The sequence below is a fragment of the Ctenopharyngodon idella genome, chromosome 5 (genome assembly GCF_019924925.1).
Source record: "Ctenopharyngodon idella isolate HZGC_01 chromosome 5, HZGC01, whole genome shotgun sequence".
Lineage (NCBI taxonomy): Eukaryota > Metazoa > Chordata > Actinopteri > Cypriniformes > Xenocyprididae > Ctenopharyngodon > Ctenopharyngodon idella.
The window spans coordinates 30,911,681-30,927,511 of record NC_067224.1 but is presented as its reverse complement, the minus strand read 5'-3'; the positions used below and the strand labels follow the sequence as shown (position 1 = coordinate 30,927,511).

The 15,831-nt window shown below is 35.7% G+C and overlaps 2 protein-coding genes across 3 annotated transcripts; one reads left to right on the top strand and one right to left on the bottom strand.

Annotated features, from left to right (window-relative positions):
- The first annotated feature begins 121 nt into the window (after positions 1-121).
- On the top strand, positions 122-2,807 carry m17 (IL-6 subfamily cytokine M17). Its single transcript, XM_051893317.1, has 3 exons — positions 122-354; positions 699-850; positions 1,484-2,807. The coding sequence occupies exons 1-3, from the start codon at positions 297-299 to the stop codon at positions 1,943-1,945; spliced, it is 672 nt and encodes a 223-aa protein (XP_051749277.1). The 5' UTR covers positions 122-296; the 3' UTR covers positions 1,946-2,807.
- A 3,324-nt stretch (positions 2,808-6,131) lies between these two features.
- Positions 6,132-15,342, bottom strand: tescb (tescalcin b). 2 transcript variants are annotated; one of them, XM_051893319.1, is made up of 8 exons: positions 15,047-15,342; positions 14,141-14,210; positions 10,898-10,978; positions 10,159-10,298; positions 9,965-10,026; positions 9,747-9,842; positions 8,897-8,944; positions 6,132-8,705 (listed from the first exon to the last, which is right to left on the bottom strand). In XM_051893319.1, exons 1-8 carry the CDS (start codon positions 15,108-15,110, stop codon positions 8,628-8,630), a joined length of 639 nt encoding a protein of 212 aa, XP_051749279.1. In that variant the 5' UTR covers positions 15,111-15,342; the 3' UTR covers positions 6,132-8,627. The 2 variants fall into 2 exon arrangements, with proteins under 2 accessions (XP_051749279.1, XP_051749278.1); XM_051893318.1 differs by having other exon boundaries at positions 9,735-9,842; positions 15,047-15,308.
- Positions 15,343-15,831: the final 489 nt, after the last annotated feature.

Here is a 15,831-nt window from a genome sequence, read left to right as displayed (position 1 = left end):
ATTTGACGTAATTGCAGTTGAGTAAACAGACATGATTGCTCAACCTATCCAGACTCTGCATCACATAAAGAGATGCATCTACACAAAAACTGGGTGGCAGCTAAAGAAGGAGGGAGCATTACACATAGTACATGTGATAATGAAGACGCAAAAAGAAAAAAAAATTCTGGGAACTCTTGTTGCCTCAGAAAGCCGGCCACGTCATTTCCTTCCAATGACATGTGTGGTTTCAGTCTTTAAAAACTTTTTCAGAGTTATGATCATGACCAGTTTGAAACTTTGTCTGTGAACGGAGAATGAATTGTCATGTTAGGAACATGGTCTGCCTATCTCAGAGATCACAAGCAAAATTCAGTAAGTATTACTGCCACACTGCACACATAACAATATGCTTACAGTCATGCTTAACAATGGTCAAACATGGAATATTATTAATGCTGTGATTCAGTCAATGACCCAATTAAAATACACATAAACAAAACACGCATATTTGTTAAAGTGTGTTGCATTTAATTGATTTACATGTACTGATTATATATGTGCACTAATAAGATCATCATCTGGTCATTCTGACCCCAGTGAATGTGAAACTAAAGACATCTATCTGTGAAAGGGTGCACCATAAAATATAAATTTGCTTTGACTTGAGCTAATTTGGTTTGTTGAATGTGACTTTAATTACATTTTATTTTATTCAGGAATAATCCTCCCTCTCCTCATCTTGATTGCTGTTGAGTTAGTGCAACCAACAATGTCATGCCACAATCAAAACTGCAGGCAGCATCTTAAGCATACTCTGAGTCTCACTACGTATACGAACAAAAAGACGGCAGCGCTCTTAGAAACATATGTAAGTACTCTCTTTCTATAGTTACTTTTTTGAATGAAGTACAATGATTAACCTTGCAAATGACGTTTACGTCAGTAATCCTAGTTCAGTTATGACTGGTACAAGAAAGAAGAGATTCTCTGACAATACATGCCTAATATGGTCAAAATTTGCTTGGGTGGTTTCTATATCCAATGAGGTGATTCCTTCCATTGATAGAACTGGTTTGTTTCTAGAGTGGGTGGGAGTCTGCGGTATGTGGGAAGTGTAAATATAGCTATTTAACAGTATATAATGTGGAAATGAGTCTTTCAACAGAATATCTACATTTATTTATGGTCATATGTTCAAAATAGCAAGACACTGAATGGGGCTGGTTATCACAGAGAAATTATGAGTGAAAAAACATTTTTAAAAATTCTTGTTCTTAATCCTGTGTGACATTGACAGTGGGGGGCCTTGGAATAAAAGCTTTATTTAACAACTGTGGGGTATGTTGTCACAATAGGAAGCTGACATTAAATAGCCATAACGGTGTTCACTCATTTACCCAAGAGCTGTTATATAAGACAATATTTGAATTTAATATAAGGAACAATATAACTTCTTGATTCAAAACATAGTTCTTATAGACTCATCTCTTCTTTCATTCAGAAAGCCAGTCAAGGAGACAGTGCAGACCTGATCTGTGATATGCAAATGGACAATGTTCCAGAATCAACGATCTCCGGCCAGACCATATCGGAGCGCATCTTGAGTGTTTACACCCGCCTGAAAGAGTTTCTGCCGCACATGAAGACAGTTATGGAGCAGCAGAAAGACTTCAATCCTCCAACCAACCCTGTGGCAGAAGGGCTTAGCGAGATGATTACACATGTTCACCGCACCGCTATGAGGGTGAACTGTCTCTTACAAATCCTGCAGCCAAATATACCCATTCCTGAGCCAGCTGAAAGGCCAACAGGAATTCCCCCTGCACAAAATATTTTCCAGCAGAAGGCCTATGGATGCATTGTCCTGTCTCGGCTTCAGGAGCTCCTTAGCAAAGCCATTAAAGAGCAGAAGTCTATTAAAGGGAAAATGTGCAGAAAAAGGACAAAAAATGGTTATTTTTGAACTAAAATGCCTTCTGTGTCATAAAATGATGTTGATGTTATATTATTAATATTTATTTTTGTAAATCTATAACTGCTGAAGAGATGTCGAGTATTTGTTTTGTTATATTTATTGATATAATTTATTTATCAATGTTCTAAATGCTTTATCCATATATGTAGACAAAAAAGTTCATCAAATTGATCTCTTTTTTTTTTTTTTTACTTCTATTTGGACCAGAATGGATAATCTTATTTGGCTGTCATGGACTGCCATGGGTCCTTTATTATTAATTTTTTTTTTTTTTTTTTTTTTTTTTTATTGAACTGGGTCCTTTATTATTTGACAATAATAACACTCTATGAGGTTATGTATGTCATCAGAGGCAATTGTTTTGATTACACAGAAATTTGCAGTGATGAACTGTGATGTCACACGTTAGCCATATTGGCTTTTGTGGTTTGTGCTAACGTAGCACGACCTGTATAACCTAGTAAATGTATATGTACTTTTTGAGACATAGCCTTGAGTTGAGACCATTTTAGAAGTCAGGAAGTGCAAGAGACTTATATCAGCCCATAATGACGCATTCATTTCACCACATCAGAAAGGGGAAAAAACTGACTAGCCGTCTCCCCTGTCACAAGGTATAAGTGTGTGTTTGTGTCCATGTAAGTGAATCTCAAGCCATTTGCTGGATAGTTAACATACTTTGGTTAGTATGTTTCACTCAGCACAGCTATGAACGCTTTTTATAATTTTCATTGTTAATAAATTATGAATGTAATTTTGATACTTATTTATATGAAAACTGTATGTATAGTATGTCATGGTGTAAATGACTTTGCATTCATATCTTCAAAATAAACTCGTCAAAAAGAAACTTCTGTTCTTGTACTTACACTGTGTAAAAAATTTTGCAGAGTTGCACACATGGACATTGAGAACTGCTTCTTCCTTTCTTTCCATTTAGTATATTGCTGACACTTTGAATGACGGCAAAATCAAAGCATGAACACTAATATTAATATCATAATAGTTTCATCATAGTGCCATATCATACCAAACAACATGCAAAACAACATAACCATTAAGGATACACAGTATCAGTAATTAATATGTTAAATGTTTCATCTGATTTATTATATTATGTAAGTAATGGCAGTAAAAAAAAAAAAGCCATTTCAGGCACTTTGCCCTAGTCACATGCTTCTGTGGAAATGGAAGTAGGAAGATTCATTATAGGTCAAGTTCTGCATGGCAATGTTTTTAAGGAAAAACGGGGGGAGCTTTATCAGCATTTTCCCTCCATTTTGTTAAACATGTTTTATTATATGAAAAATGTCTTTTTACACTCATCTCAATGAAACATATTGGATTCACAGACAAGGCTTAAGATATAGTCCCAGACTAAAATGCATGTTTGAGCTGTTTTAACTGAAAGCAACTTGCACTGACATCTCTTAAAATATGTCACTGCCATTGTTTTGTCTCAAGATGCACACCAGTAATGTTTTTAAGGCACGTTTATAAAAGCTACTTAAATGCCCTAATTGAACTAAGGCCTAATCCTGGCTTAATCTAAGTCCTGTCTGTGAAACCGGGCCTTAGAAGCATAATCATGCTGAATCAGGGGAGGCCCTTCCCAACACAATACTACTTGCTGCAGGGTCATGATATTCATGCAGTAACCATGGATATTCATGAAACTGCCAGATGGTAAAATGGCCGAAAATTGCTGTTCATCCTTGCTCTCATCTAATTTGGCAGGGTAGGAGTAGATTTATGATGAAGAATGCCTAAAGAATGCCTAAAAAAGTAAATGTCTAATGCTTTAGATCCTGTAATTGCTGCTAAATAACTTTTATAAATGAGAAATGCAAGTCTTCCAATCTGAAAAAAAAAGAAAGAAAAAAAATGAAATCCCCCATCTCTTTTAAATGGAATACATGTTTATGCACAGTGGTGTAATGTAACGAAGTAATAATACTTCGTTACAGTACTTAAGTATTTTTTGGGAGAATCTGTACTTTACTTGAGTTTTTAATTTTCTGTCAACTTTTACTTTTACTTCACTACATTTCCTAAATAAAATGTATACTTTTACTCCGATAGATTTTCCCAAAGCATTTTTGTTACTTACTACAAAATAAAGCCGGAGGAACACAGACCGCAAGCAGGCATGTCCAAACTAGTGCTCGCACAACCGCGGTTGATTTCATTTTCCGGGTTGCGTCCGTTGCTGGAGCAGCTGAGAAGAGTGCGCTGTCATTATACAGTACGAGAGCGACCTCTAGAGGCGAAATAAAAATCGCTGATGCCTCGTAGAGTTTGTTTTGACACGTGACGTGAGGCTGCGCGCTGCACAGAGCGGGACACTTCAAAAACGGATTTAAAACATAGACAACAAAACGGTATGTTATACAGTGTACACTACAGTTCATGTTTTCATATTATTATAAAGTAATTAGTTTGTTGACTAGATGCTGCATTAGTGGAGAACAGTAGTATGTTTGCCATCGAGGCTGAGAGGATGCTAACATTAGCAGTACCTCAAGAGGTTAAAACAATGTGACAAAAACACCAACTGTTTAATGTCACGATTGTTACCATTCATTTGCATTAGTTTATATCCATTTGTTCGCTTTTATGCATTCATTATCCAGCGAAGTTACATATTTAAACTGTATCCTCATGCAGCAACAGAAACATAAATCATAAATGTATTCGATTTCAGTTCTTTTTTTATCGGCACTGTAACACATATTTTGATTAGTTAATCATCAAGTTTTCTAAAATAGAGGCAAATAATGTGTGAAAGTACATATAATGGACCTATGCTATGCCTTTGTGTGTAAAGATGGAAATTTTTAAGCATGACTGGATTTGAAATGGTAACACTTTACAATAAGAGTCCATTTGTAACATTAAATAAGGTTAATAAAAGTATTGTTCATTGTTAATTACAACATTTTAACATTTTAAAGTTGTCTCTTACATTAGTTGTAATGCACTATGAATTAACATGAACGATCAATGTATAATTAATATAAGTATTTTTTACATTTAAAAATTACAATAAACATTTAGCCATTTTTTTAATTCAAAGAAACAAAATGTAAGAGAGTTAAAACTGGACACAATCTTGCTGCTCAAACTGTGTATAGAACAATTTTTAATAAAAATTTTTTTTGTTCCTTCTGTATTTTACATTTACTTGTACTTTTACTTTCAATACTTAAGTACGTTTAATATCAAAAAAATACTTTTCGTACTTAAGTACAAAAAATATCACATACTTTAAAACTTTTACTCAAGTAACATTCTAAACAGTGACTTTAACTTCTACCAAAGTCATTTTCTGGTAAGATATCTATACTTTTACTCAAGTATGGATTTCGAGTACTTTATACACCACTGTTTATGCAGGTAAAATGATCTGGGGATCCACCAAACTCTACCAGTGTACTGCAAGATAATCTAGAAAGCATCTTCCCCTAGTTCATATTGGCAGGATGTTTTAAAACTTTCTAATGAACACGACATTGTGCATAATATTCTCTAGAAGCTGAACAGTCCTGGAAACTTCAGTCCTCAATCAAAACAAGAGCTGCATTTTGTTCATACAAAACAGTTAAAACAGTCCCAGTGATATTTGTTATGAGACTTTGCCTCAAACTTCCTGATGTCTAAAAAGCTGATTTCTGTAGAAACACAGATGGGGGTTTTGTAACGGTGCAAATGCTTACTAGCAAAGGGAGTGGCACATCTTTTCATGAAACAGGAAAAAAGAGGGTAAGGTACAAAAGCTGTCACAGGGGCAGTACCCTTTTAAAATGTACACCTTTCTACCTAAAGAGTGCATATTAGTACCTTAAAGGTACATATTGGTACCAAAAGTGTACATTTTAGTATCCAAATGGTACATATTAGAACCTTTTTAAAGAGTGACAGCTTTTGTACCATTGTTTCTGAAAGTGAGAGACTTTCACAGGTAGCTTGTGGTGGGGAAGACCCCCTAATCAAATAACATACAATCAAAACAGGTGCTCATGTGAGAACTTCTTTCCTGTCTTGTGTTGGCAACCTCACTTGACACTTTCACATGAAATATGAAAGTGATCATTGCCTTTTTACCGTCAAATACTGAAGAGATCTGAGAAATGCTTTGAATTGTTTCAGGGGGAAAAAACTGCATTACAAAAAGTGTTGCAAGATGCCGTTTTATTGTGGTAAATGCAAGTTGCAGATTCAATTCACAGTGAGTGCATGTACAGTCTTTTTTTCCTTTTTAAGGTTAACGGGAGTAACATTAATTCATTTCTTCATTCTGACACATTTTTTGCCCTTTCACAGAGTTTCATTTTTGCAAAAATGCTTTATGCAAAACATTCCTACCTTTAAAACTACATCAGTATGATCCATGCACAACTGCTAACACAGCACAACTTGAGCTCTATGTCTCAAAGTCTGTTATTACTGAAATATACGTGGCTGCTAATATTGATTAAAAGTCTTTGGTGTCCACTAGCACCTACAGATCATCATTGTCATGGTGTCATTCATTGTTTTAGAATATTTTGTATTTTGTATATCTCTCTCTCTTTCTCTTTTTCGCTGCTTCTGGACCCTGGTTGGCCGTGGCATACCAGTCCCTGCCATGTGCGGTTCTGATTAGTTGTAGGTGGGTGTGATGTGGGGCCGGGGGCCTTGGGCTTTCGCCCTCCAGCTTGTACCTTCGCCTGGGATTTCTTGTCTCCGGCTGGTTTAGCACAACATGTCTCGCTGTTTTAATGCATCACATATAAGATGAGGTGTATAGACATTCATTTGGAGCTTAAAACAAGTTTAAAGCAAAAAAAAAAAAAAAAAAACACACACACATAGGGTAAGTGTGGCGTGGGCGTGGCGGCCTGGGCTTTGCACTGGGCTGGTTCCATGCTGCACGCCATGCTTTTTTAATGCATTATACACTAGTTGACATATGCCTATCATGAGTATAACAATGAATGTAGCCATATTTAAAAACAAAAAAAAGCTAAACAACAGGGTAAGCGTGATGTGTGGGATGGCCAGAGATGGGTGTGGATTTTGGGACCCTGGGCCCCGTAGCACCTCACCTTGATGGCCCGTTGCAACATGGCACTGGCGGGGGTCTAACCTATGCCGTGGCCATGGAGGGATCAGAGGCAGCTTTATAATACCTTATCATTAATAGCTGTATCAATATTACCATTATTAATATTATTACTATTATCATTGCTATTACAACTACTACTATTATTATTATTATTATTATTATTATTATTATTAATAGCTGCATCAATATTACCATTATTAATATTATTATTATTATTATTATCATTGCTATTACTACTAATATTATTTTTATTTGTCCTCTTCCTGATCCTTTAACCTCCCCCTCATTCTGGATGAAATGAGTATATTTGTTAATATGGTTATCATTACTACTATTACTAATACTATTATTACTATTTGTCATTTCTTATTAATTGAATTTATCATTATTATTATTGTTATTATTACTATTATTATTATTATTATTGCTATTACTATTGCTATTGTCACCCTCCTCATCCTCCATTCTCCAGTTTTTTTTTTTTTTTTGTGTGATACTTTTATTATTGTCATTAATCTTTTTTTTTCTTTATTTCATTTATTTATTTATTTATTTTTTAAACTCTGGTTATGTCTGTTGTACTTCCCTACATGCGCCTTTATTCATATATTTCCACTCCCACACCCAGTTACACTTACACTTACACACACACACAAATCTTATTGGCTGTTATGTATGTTTTGTTGGTCTTTGTATTTGTATTTTGCATTTAATTTCTCATCTGTAAATATTGTAATTGTCTGTTTGCATAATTAATAAAAAAATAAATAAATAAATAAATTAAAAAAATAACAGCTCCCTTCCACGTTGTGCCTAACCTGTTATAAATTCACTGTAAAAAAAAAAAAAAAAAAAAAAAAAAAAAAAGAATATTTTGTATTGTTTATAATGTAATTTTTGTTGATACACTTCTAGTTGACCTTGCAAGAACAGGCTGAAACATGTTTATCAGTTGTACAAGTACCTGAGTTTTTCTATATCCACTGACACAAACAAAGCTGTGACATTAGCTATATCTGCTGGTTGATAAGAGTAACTGCAGTTCTTTATTTCTGATCATGGATTTAAATTGTTTAATTTTTTTTAGTATTATGTTCAGATTACACAAAAAGAGCACACAAAATATTGCTATTTTCTATATCACAGTGTTAATAATATGCTTGTTCTATTCAGTATTAATACATTCAAGTTAAAATATTATGATTGCATTTGGATATAAACATACACACTGTGTGTATGTATGTAAATATTATACATATATAATTTTAGAATAAAGAGGAAATAATTACATAAAACAAGTAAAATAAAAAAATAAATGTCTGCATAGTATTAATTGTATTGTACCATAATTAAGTAATATCGGCATGCAAAGCCAGGAGTTTTAGATATCATGAGACTTTTTTCTTATTGCTTGTTAACATTTGTAAAATGCACACTCTGGGCTTCCTACAATTAGTTCATAGAACTACAGATCAATCCGAACTATTCTAAAACGGCCTCATCTAATAAAGTGCTTATTTTACTAAAAAGTATACATTTAACCAGCAGTATTTAGACAAGATGTTACTTGCACAATGCAGTTGTGTCCATGTTTAAGAAGCGAATGTGCATACTCGTCTCGATTTCAACTCCTTTAAGAATCTGTTGAGCAGGAAAACGAAAGAAAGAGTGAAGGCAGGTTATAAAAGTTCAGACCATGCTGTCTTATGTTTACGCATATTGTATGTGATGATGTTTAATGCAAATACAAAGTAGTGAATTTGCCTACAAGAAAATAGCCTAATGCTAAATTAGACCATCTGGGTTGTGCATAAAAATATATGTTTACAAACCTTCAAAAATTGCTCAAATGTTATTCCTTCATAGAACTCATCAGGTCCCTGGAAGAAAAACAAACAAGCAAGCAGATAGATTAGCAAGAGATTGTGTGTGTGTGTGTGTGTGTTTTTGTGATTTATGAGGACACAAATTTGTATAATGACATGGGGGGGGGGGGGGGGATTCCTGGTATTCCTGGTATTCCCTACATTCCTCATTGGTCCCCATGAGGAAACAAGCTTATAAATCATACAGAATGATGATTTTTTGAAAATTTAAAATAGCAGAAAGATTTCTGTGATGGGTAGGTTTAAGGGTAGGGTTGGGGGATATAATATACAGTTTGTACAGTATAAAAATTGATGTCTATGAAACACTTGTACATGTTTAACTATACCCGTGAGTGCCACATTACCTCACTTAACATAGTAAAATGTCATAACCAACAAGTGAGGACATTTTACTATGTAAAAAGGCGTATAAATTGGCCCAAATCATGTTTGTGTTTAAATCTAATGCTTTGCACATGTTTCTGTGAGGGTTATGTTTAGGGGTAGGGGTCGAGTTGGGATATATAAAACATCATTGATCAGAAGTCTATGAGATGTTCTCACTAAAATAGTGAAATACTATGCGCCCAGAAGTGAGCTAAATGTTCCATCCAAGCACATAAAAATCCAAGAACATAAAAATAATGAATGAATGAATGAATGAATGAATCCTAGAGTGCACCACCACAGTACAGGTAGGAAAAATTCTTACAAATTCAGGTTACAACTTGCATTGATATAATACTGATATTGTCTGGTATACTCCTCACACTGTTGGTGATCCAGCCTCTAGATAACATACCATGGGACCTACTGAGATATTGGCAACCTCCAGCATTGCAGCATCTGCAATGCCCTTAGCTGTCTCCCTTCCAACAGCTCCACTACGGGACAACAACTCCTCGACTACCTATAGAAAGACCACAACACTGCTGATAATCTTTAAAGAGGATCATGAACTACACACAGTTCAACATACATTTCATAAATGCTTTACTCAGATGGATTGAATTACACAAAGTAATTTCTTACATGTCTGTATTCCTCCAGTGTTATTGTTCCATCATTGTCTGTGTCATGCATGTTGAACAGAACTACAGTAGGAAGAAAGAGAAAGTATATTGCATCACTAGTATTGTGAATTCATGGCTTAGTTCACTGGTATTTATCTCCAAGAATCCTGCTTTCCAGAGAATGTTTTGAATATTGTTTCTGCATGTTCTTACAGCGCAGTTTGGTTCTCCTCATTTCTTCTCTCTGCTCCACTGTGATATGATGGGTCGGTGCTCTGAAGTACGACATTACGGTAAGGAATTCCTCAAAACCAATTTCCTCCACAGATCCCACACCATCTTTCTTGAAATTTCTGTTAAGGACAAGCAAGTATAGTAACATGTTATTGCTCCATTTTAGCTTTGAATGTTAAACTTCACTATTAACCTTCAGGTTTTTGGTTGTCAGATGAATTTTTGACAGAGAGGACTTGGAAAGAATAAAAGACAGTAAAAATACTATACAGTTTCAAAGCTTGCAAATTGTTATTGAGATCTATCTTTAAATCTTTGTTTTCTAAATGATATGAAGAAGGTAGTCAGCCTATCATAATTAGAGATATAAGTAACAATTTTAAAAAAAAATCAAATATAAATTGGCATGAATTGGAAAAAAATTCTTAAGCCACAAAAGCCACCTTCCCAAGTGATGCTAGCCATATAGGGAAGGAACAACCACACAGTGCAAAAAGACTTCCCCTTTCTATAAAGGTGTAGTTTCACATCCCTTATGAAAAAAGACACTTTTTTGCCATTTGTGATGTTGGAAAAAAAAAAAAATTAAACTTTAAAAATGTGACCTAGTATTCAAATGAATTATCAAATTTGTGATGCTGAGGGGATCATTTCAAGCCTCACACAACTATTGTCACTATTAATATCAAACATATACAGTATATAAACAATTACAAACCTTCTATCAAAGAAAGCCTCAATAATCTGGGACCGAATTGGGTTGCTTTCCAAATCTTGGATTGTTTTAAAGTCATCTCTCCTTTAAATGAGAACACAAAACAATTAAGTTTGACATGTAAAGGCAGGCATTATGGTTTGCTGTATAACCAAATTAAACCACCCAAGCAGACCCATTACTGAAGCATAATTATAATTCTGTCATGACAACTCTCAGAGTGTTTGGCATGGTAATGTATATGACAATGTAGATATGTTTGGTCTTGGCAGAATAGATCTGTTATGGTGCTGCGTCTGCTGTTATTGCTGCTGCTGCAGAGCAAGTACAGGACCTTCTACCACCTATACATACACGACACGCTGCTGTAAGCAATATAGCATACATGAATTACCTGTAGCAGATCTATACAGGTGGAGCTGGGGAAGGAGGAGGGTTTCTGAAAGCTAACAAAACTGCTTCAGGAAATGCTAACCAAGTATTTGAAGATTGAGCAGCGAGCTCATTGGCTACTGATACAGCAGGAAGCAATCAGCTGTGTGCTCTTTACAGAATGATGTGATTGCAAGCAAACTGAGTTAAGGACCTATTAGTCTGCACCATCTAGAGTTTTATGACATAACTTTGTATTTTTTCTAATAGTAAGTACCAGCCAGTGGCGTTTCCACCGAGGAGGCAAGGGAGGCAGTGCCTCCTTAAAAAAACTGGATGAGAAAATAATCGATATTACAAAAATAAAACAATGCAAATATTACAAAATTTGACATTAAAAAGTTTAAAAGTGACTAATTTATTAAAAGAAACACTGTCCAACAGCGACACCTGCAGGTGAAGTTACAGAGGGGAGCCCGCGTCTCTTGTGCCTCCCTTGAGCTCCATAGAGTTAAAGCAGAACCCCTAAAGCGTGCGGTGGGTTTAGTGGGGGGTAACTGAGAATGAACGGGGGAAAGTCACGTGAGAGGAGGCAGTGCCTCCATCGCGCTATGATTGGATATGATCGTTATGATTGGATTTGATTGGTTCGTGCGATAATTCCCGCCTTTTGTTTTTGTGCGCGTTCTCGTCGAATCGGCCTGAATGAAGACAACGATACCGTTAATGGGAAGACTAATTGAAAAGTATGTAAACAATTCACCCTCTTACTGCATCGTGTCACGTCAAAATCAAACTTGAAATGGCAGAAAACATGATGACTGCGGGGCTTTTAGTGAGCAATCAGCTTGGGGAAATTAAAGGTACATCTTCGTGTCTGTAACCAGTGTGTACAAGCTTGATGACTGCTGAAAATAAACTGACTATTAAAAAGAAAAGATGACCATTAGTTCACAAATAATATATATATTGTTTAAATTGTTACTGCCTTTAGTTAGCCTATTATTTGGGAATAAATGTAAAAATGCATTAAAACACTAATTTGATTAAATTTATACTTGGTTTTAATAAATAGAACATTGCATAGTGTAAAAATACAAATTAGAATTGTATTTGGTCTCTTTTTATATGTAATGTTTTTTTAACCAGGAAAATTGTGTAACAGGGACATAAATTTACATTTGATATACAACCCGAATTCCGGAAATGTTGGGACATTTTTTAAATTTGAATAAAATGAAAACTAAAATACTTTCAAATCACATGAGCCAATACTTTATTCACAATAGAACATAGATAATATAACAAATGTTTAAAGGGAGAAATTGTATATACTTTTTTTCCACAAAATGAGCTCATTTCAGATTTGATGCCTGCTACATGTCTCAAAAAAGTTGGCACGGGGGCAACAAATGGCTGAAAAAGCAAGAAATTTTGAAATGATTCAGCTGGGAGAACATCTAGCAACTAATTAAGTTAATTGATATCAGGTCTGTAACATGATTAGCTATAAAAGGGATGTCTTAGAGAGGCAGAGTCTCTCAGAAGTAAAGATGGGCAATCTGTGAAAGAGTGCGTAAAAAAAAGATTGTGGAATACTTTAAAAACAATGTTCCTCAACGTCAAATTGCAAAGGCTTTGCAAATCTCATCATCTACAGTGTATAACATCATCAAAAGATTCCGAGAAACTGGAGAAATCTCTGTGCGTAAGGGACAAGGCCGAAGAACTTTATTGGATGCCCGTGGTCTTCGGGCCCTCAGACGACACTGCATCACCCATCGGCATGATTGTGTCAATGATATTACTAAATGGGCCCAGGAATACTTCCAGAAACCACTGTCGGTAAATACAATCCGCTGTGCCATCTGCAGATGCCAACTAAATCGCTATCATACAAAAACGAAGCCATATGTGAACATGGTCCAGAAGTGCCATCATGTCCTGTCGGCCAAGGCTCATTTAAAATGGACTGTTTCAAAGTGGAAAAGTGTTCTATGGTCAGACGAGTCAAAATTTGACATTCTTGTTGGAAATCAGGGACGCCATGTCCTCCGGGCTAAAGAGGAGAGAGACGCTGCAGTGTGTTATCAGCATTCAGTTCAAAAGCCAGCATCTCTGATGGTATGGGGGTGCATAAGTGCATACAGTATGGGCAGCTTGCATGTTTTGGAAGGCACTATGAATGCTGAAAGGTTTTAGAGCAACATATGCTCCCCTCCAGACGACGTCTATTTCAGGGAAGGCCTTGTGTATTTCAGCAGGACAATGCAAAACCACATACTGCAGCTATTACAACAGCATGGCTTCGTCGTGGAAGAGTCCGGGTGCTGAATTGGCCTACCTGCAGTCCAGATCTTTCACCTACAACATTTGGCACATCATTAAACGAAAAATACGTCAAAGACGAACTCTTCAGCAGCTGGAAACCTATATCAGACAAGAATGAGACCAAATTCCAACACCAAAACTCCAGAATCTCATAACCTCGATGCCCAGACGTCTTCAAACTGTTTTGAAAAGAAGAGAAGATGCTACACCATGGTAAACATGCCCCCGTCCCAACTATTTTGAGACCTGCAGCAGGCATCAAATTTGAAATGAGCTCATTTTGTGCATAAAATTGTAAAATTTCTCTGTTTAAACATTTGTTATTTTATATATGTTCTATTGTGAATAAAATATTGGCTCATGTGATTTGAAAGTCTTTTAATTTTCATTTAATTCAAATTTAAAAAACGTCCCAACATTTCTGGAATTCGGGTTGTATAAAAAAAATCGTTTTGATTTGATTCTTGAAATTCATTCTGTTTCAACACTCAAGCTGGAACAGTTCTGCAGAATCATCTGCTAAACAGAGCACTTGCAGATTACCGTAATGTTTCCTCATTTTGGCTGAGCTGCTTAAACCGACTGTGGAGGATTCCAATCTGCTTCAGTGAAACTGAAAGAGAATGCAAAGAATGAAGGTGTTTAACAAACAGATGACTCACTGACTGGCACAGTGCACAGTGTGTGAACTAAAACATAATTGCTAAAACTAAATCTAAAATGCCTCTTCTAACTGAATTATGAACGATCATGAGTCATGCAGAAACCTTAAAAGGGATCGGTCAACCAAAAATACAAAATTCTGTCATAATTTACTCACCGTCATGTTGCTCCAAACCCATATGACTTTATTTCTTCTGTAGAACACAGAAGGTGATGTTAGAGACTGATCAGTCATTCGTTCACTTACTTGAAACAAAATGGGTGGTGATTGAGGCTTTCATTCTGCCAAACATCTGTCATATGGGTTTGGAACAACATGAATGTGTAAACAATGATAGGGGTGAATCATCACATTTTTAGGACACACACTGTATTCTTTATTTTTCTTTCCCTATTGTGGGTATGTAGGACAGGGGTATCAAACTAAGCATCCATAACCACTTGTTTAACCAGATCTCAGCACAATTTGCTATACAGTTTTGTCATCCTTTGTCTAATTGTGAATGCTAATTCACAAAAATCCATATTAGGTAGGCTACTTCATAGTTAATAAAATAAATAAAATAAAATAAATAAATATTTCAAGAAGTACATACGCAGTACAGTAGATCTAAGCAGTTAATTACACCACTTCATTGTGTAAGTTGTGAAAAAAGACATTTCCGATATGTCACTGAATTATCTCACTTTACGTTTCCTGAGTCAATGGTGCTGCGTTTGTCAAACATTACATTATAAGTAATTGGATATTAATGACATTAAACCCTGCGTAATAGTTATACTCACAGCCTGTCTTTTGTGACAGGGTTCGATATTGATGGTCATCCGGCAAAGACTGAAAGCTTCCCATCACGATAGAGATCCTACACCAATATGCGTGTACGCGAGTCTGTTCCTCGATCTTCCGGTGGTTTGGGTTTCACTCATACAGCCGTGTTTGCCTTGCAGAACAAACGCATGCAAATTGCATTGTGCCTTGTGAGAATGAGAACATGTCCCCAGGGTCCTAAAGCCGCATAAACATCATCTGCAGGAAATGCTGTAAGAATTCAAGCCTACTTTGCTAATCCAGTTTGTAATCGTGTATCACACCCAAACAGACATTAAAATATAGTCATATATACACAATGAAGACTGAATTGAACGAAGCCATCTCTGCCACATTCATTCATAATACATGTAACCGTGACAGCAGCAGCAGCAGCCGTGCAGCACTTTTCTGGAAAAGAGAAACGAAACACTTTCTGAGAAGGCCACAGAAAAGCAACCTTCGACAAATTGGCAAGATAATAGAAAGAGAGATCCATTTATTTTGTCACGTCAACCATTATAAATTATTTCCCTATAAGCGGTTTATATCAGCGGCAGCCTTTCATGGAAAACAAATACAAAATCGTGCAGCCCTTCACTTCAATGACTATTTATTTTTATTCATGGATAAGCATAAAACTAACCCATAGAACTAGACTATCTTGGCAAAAAGCTTTTTAAACAAGGAGAAGCATTTAGAGGTAATTTCCTAATTTATTACCAGGCTAAACTGAGGTAAGGAAGTCTGCTTTTAAACCCTA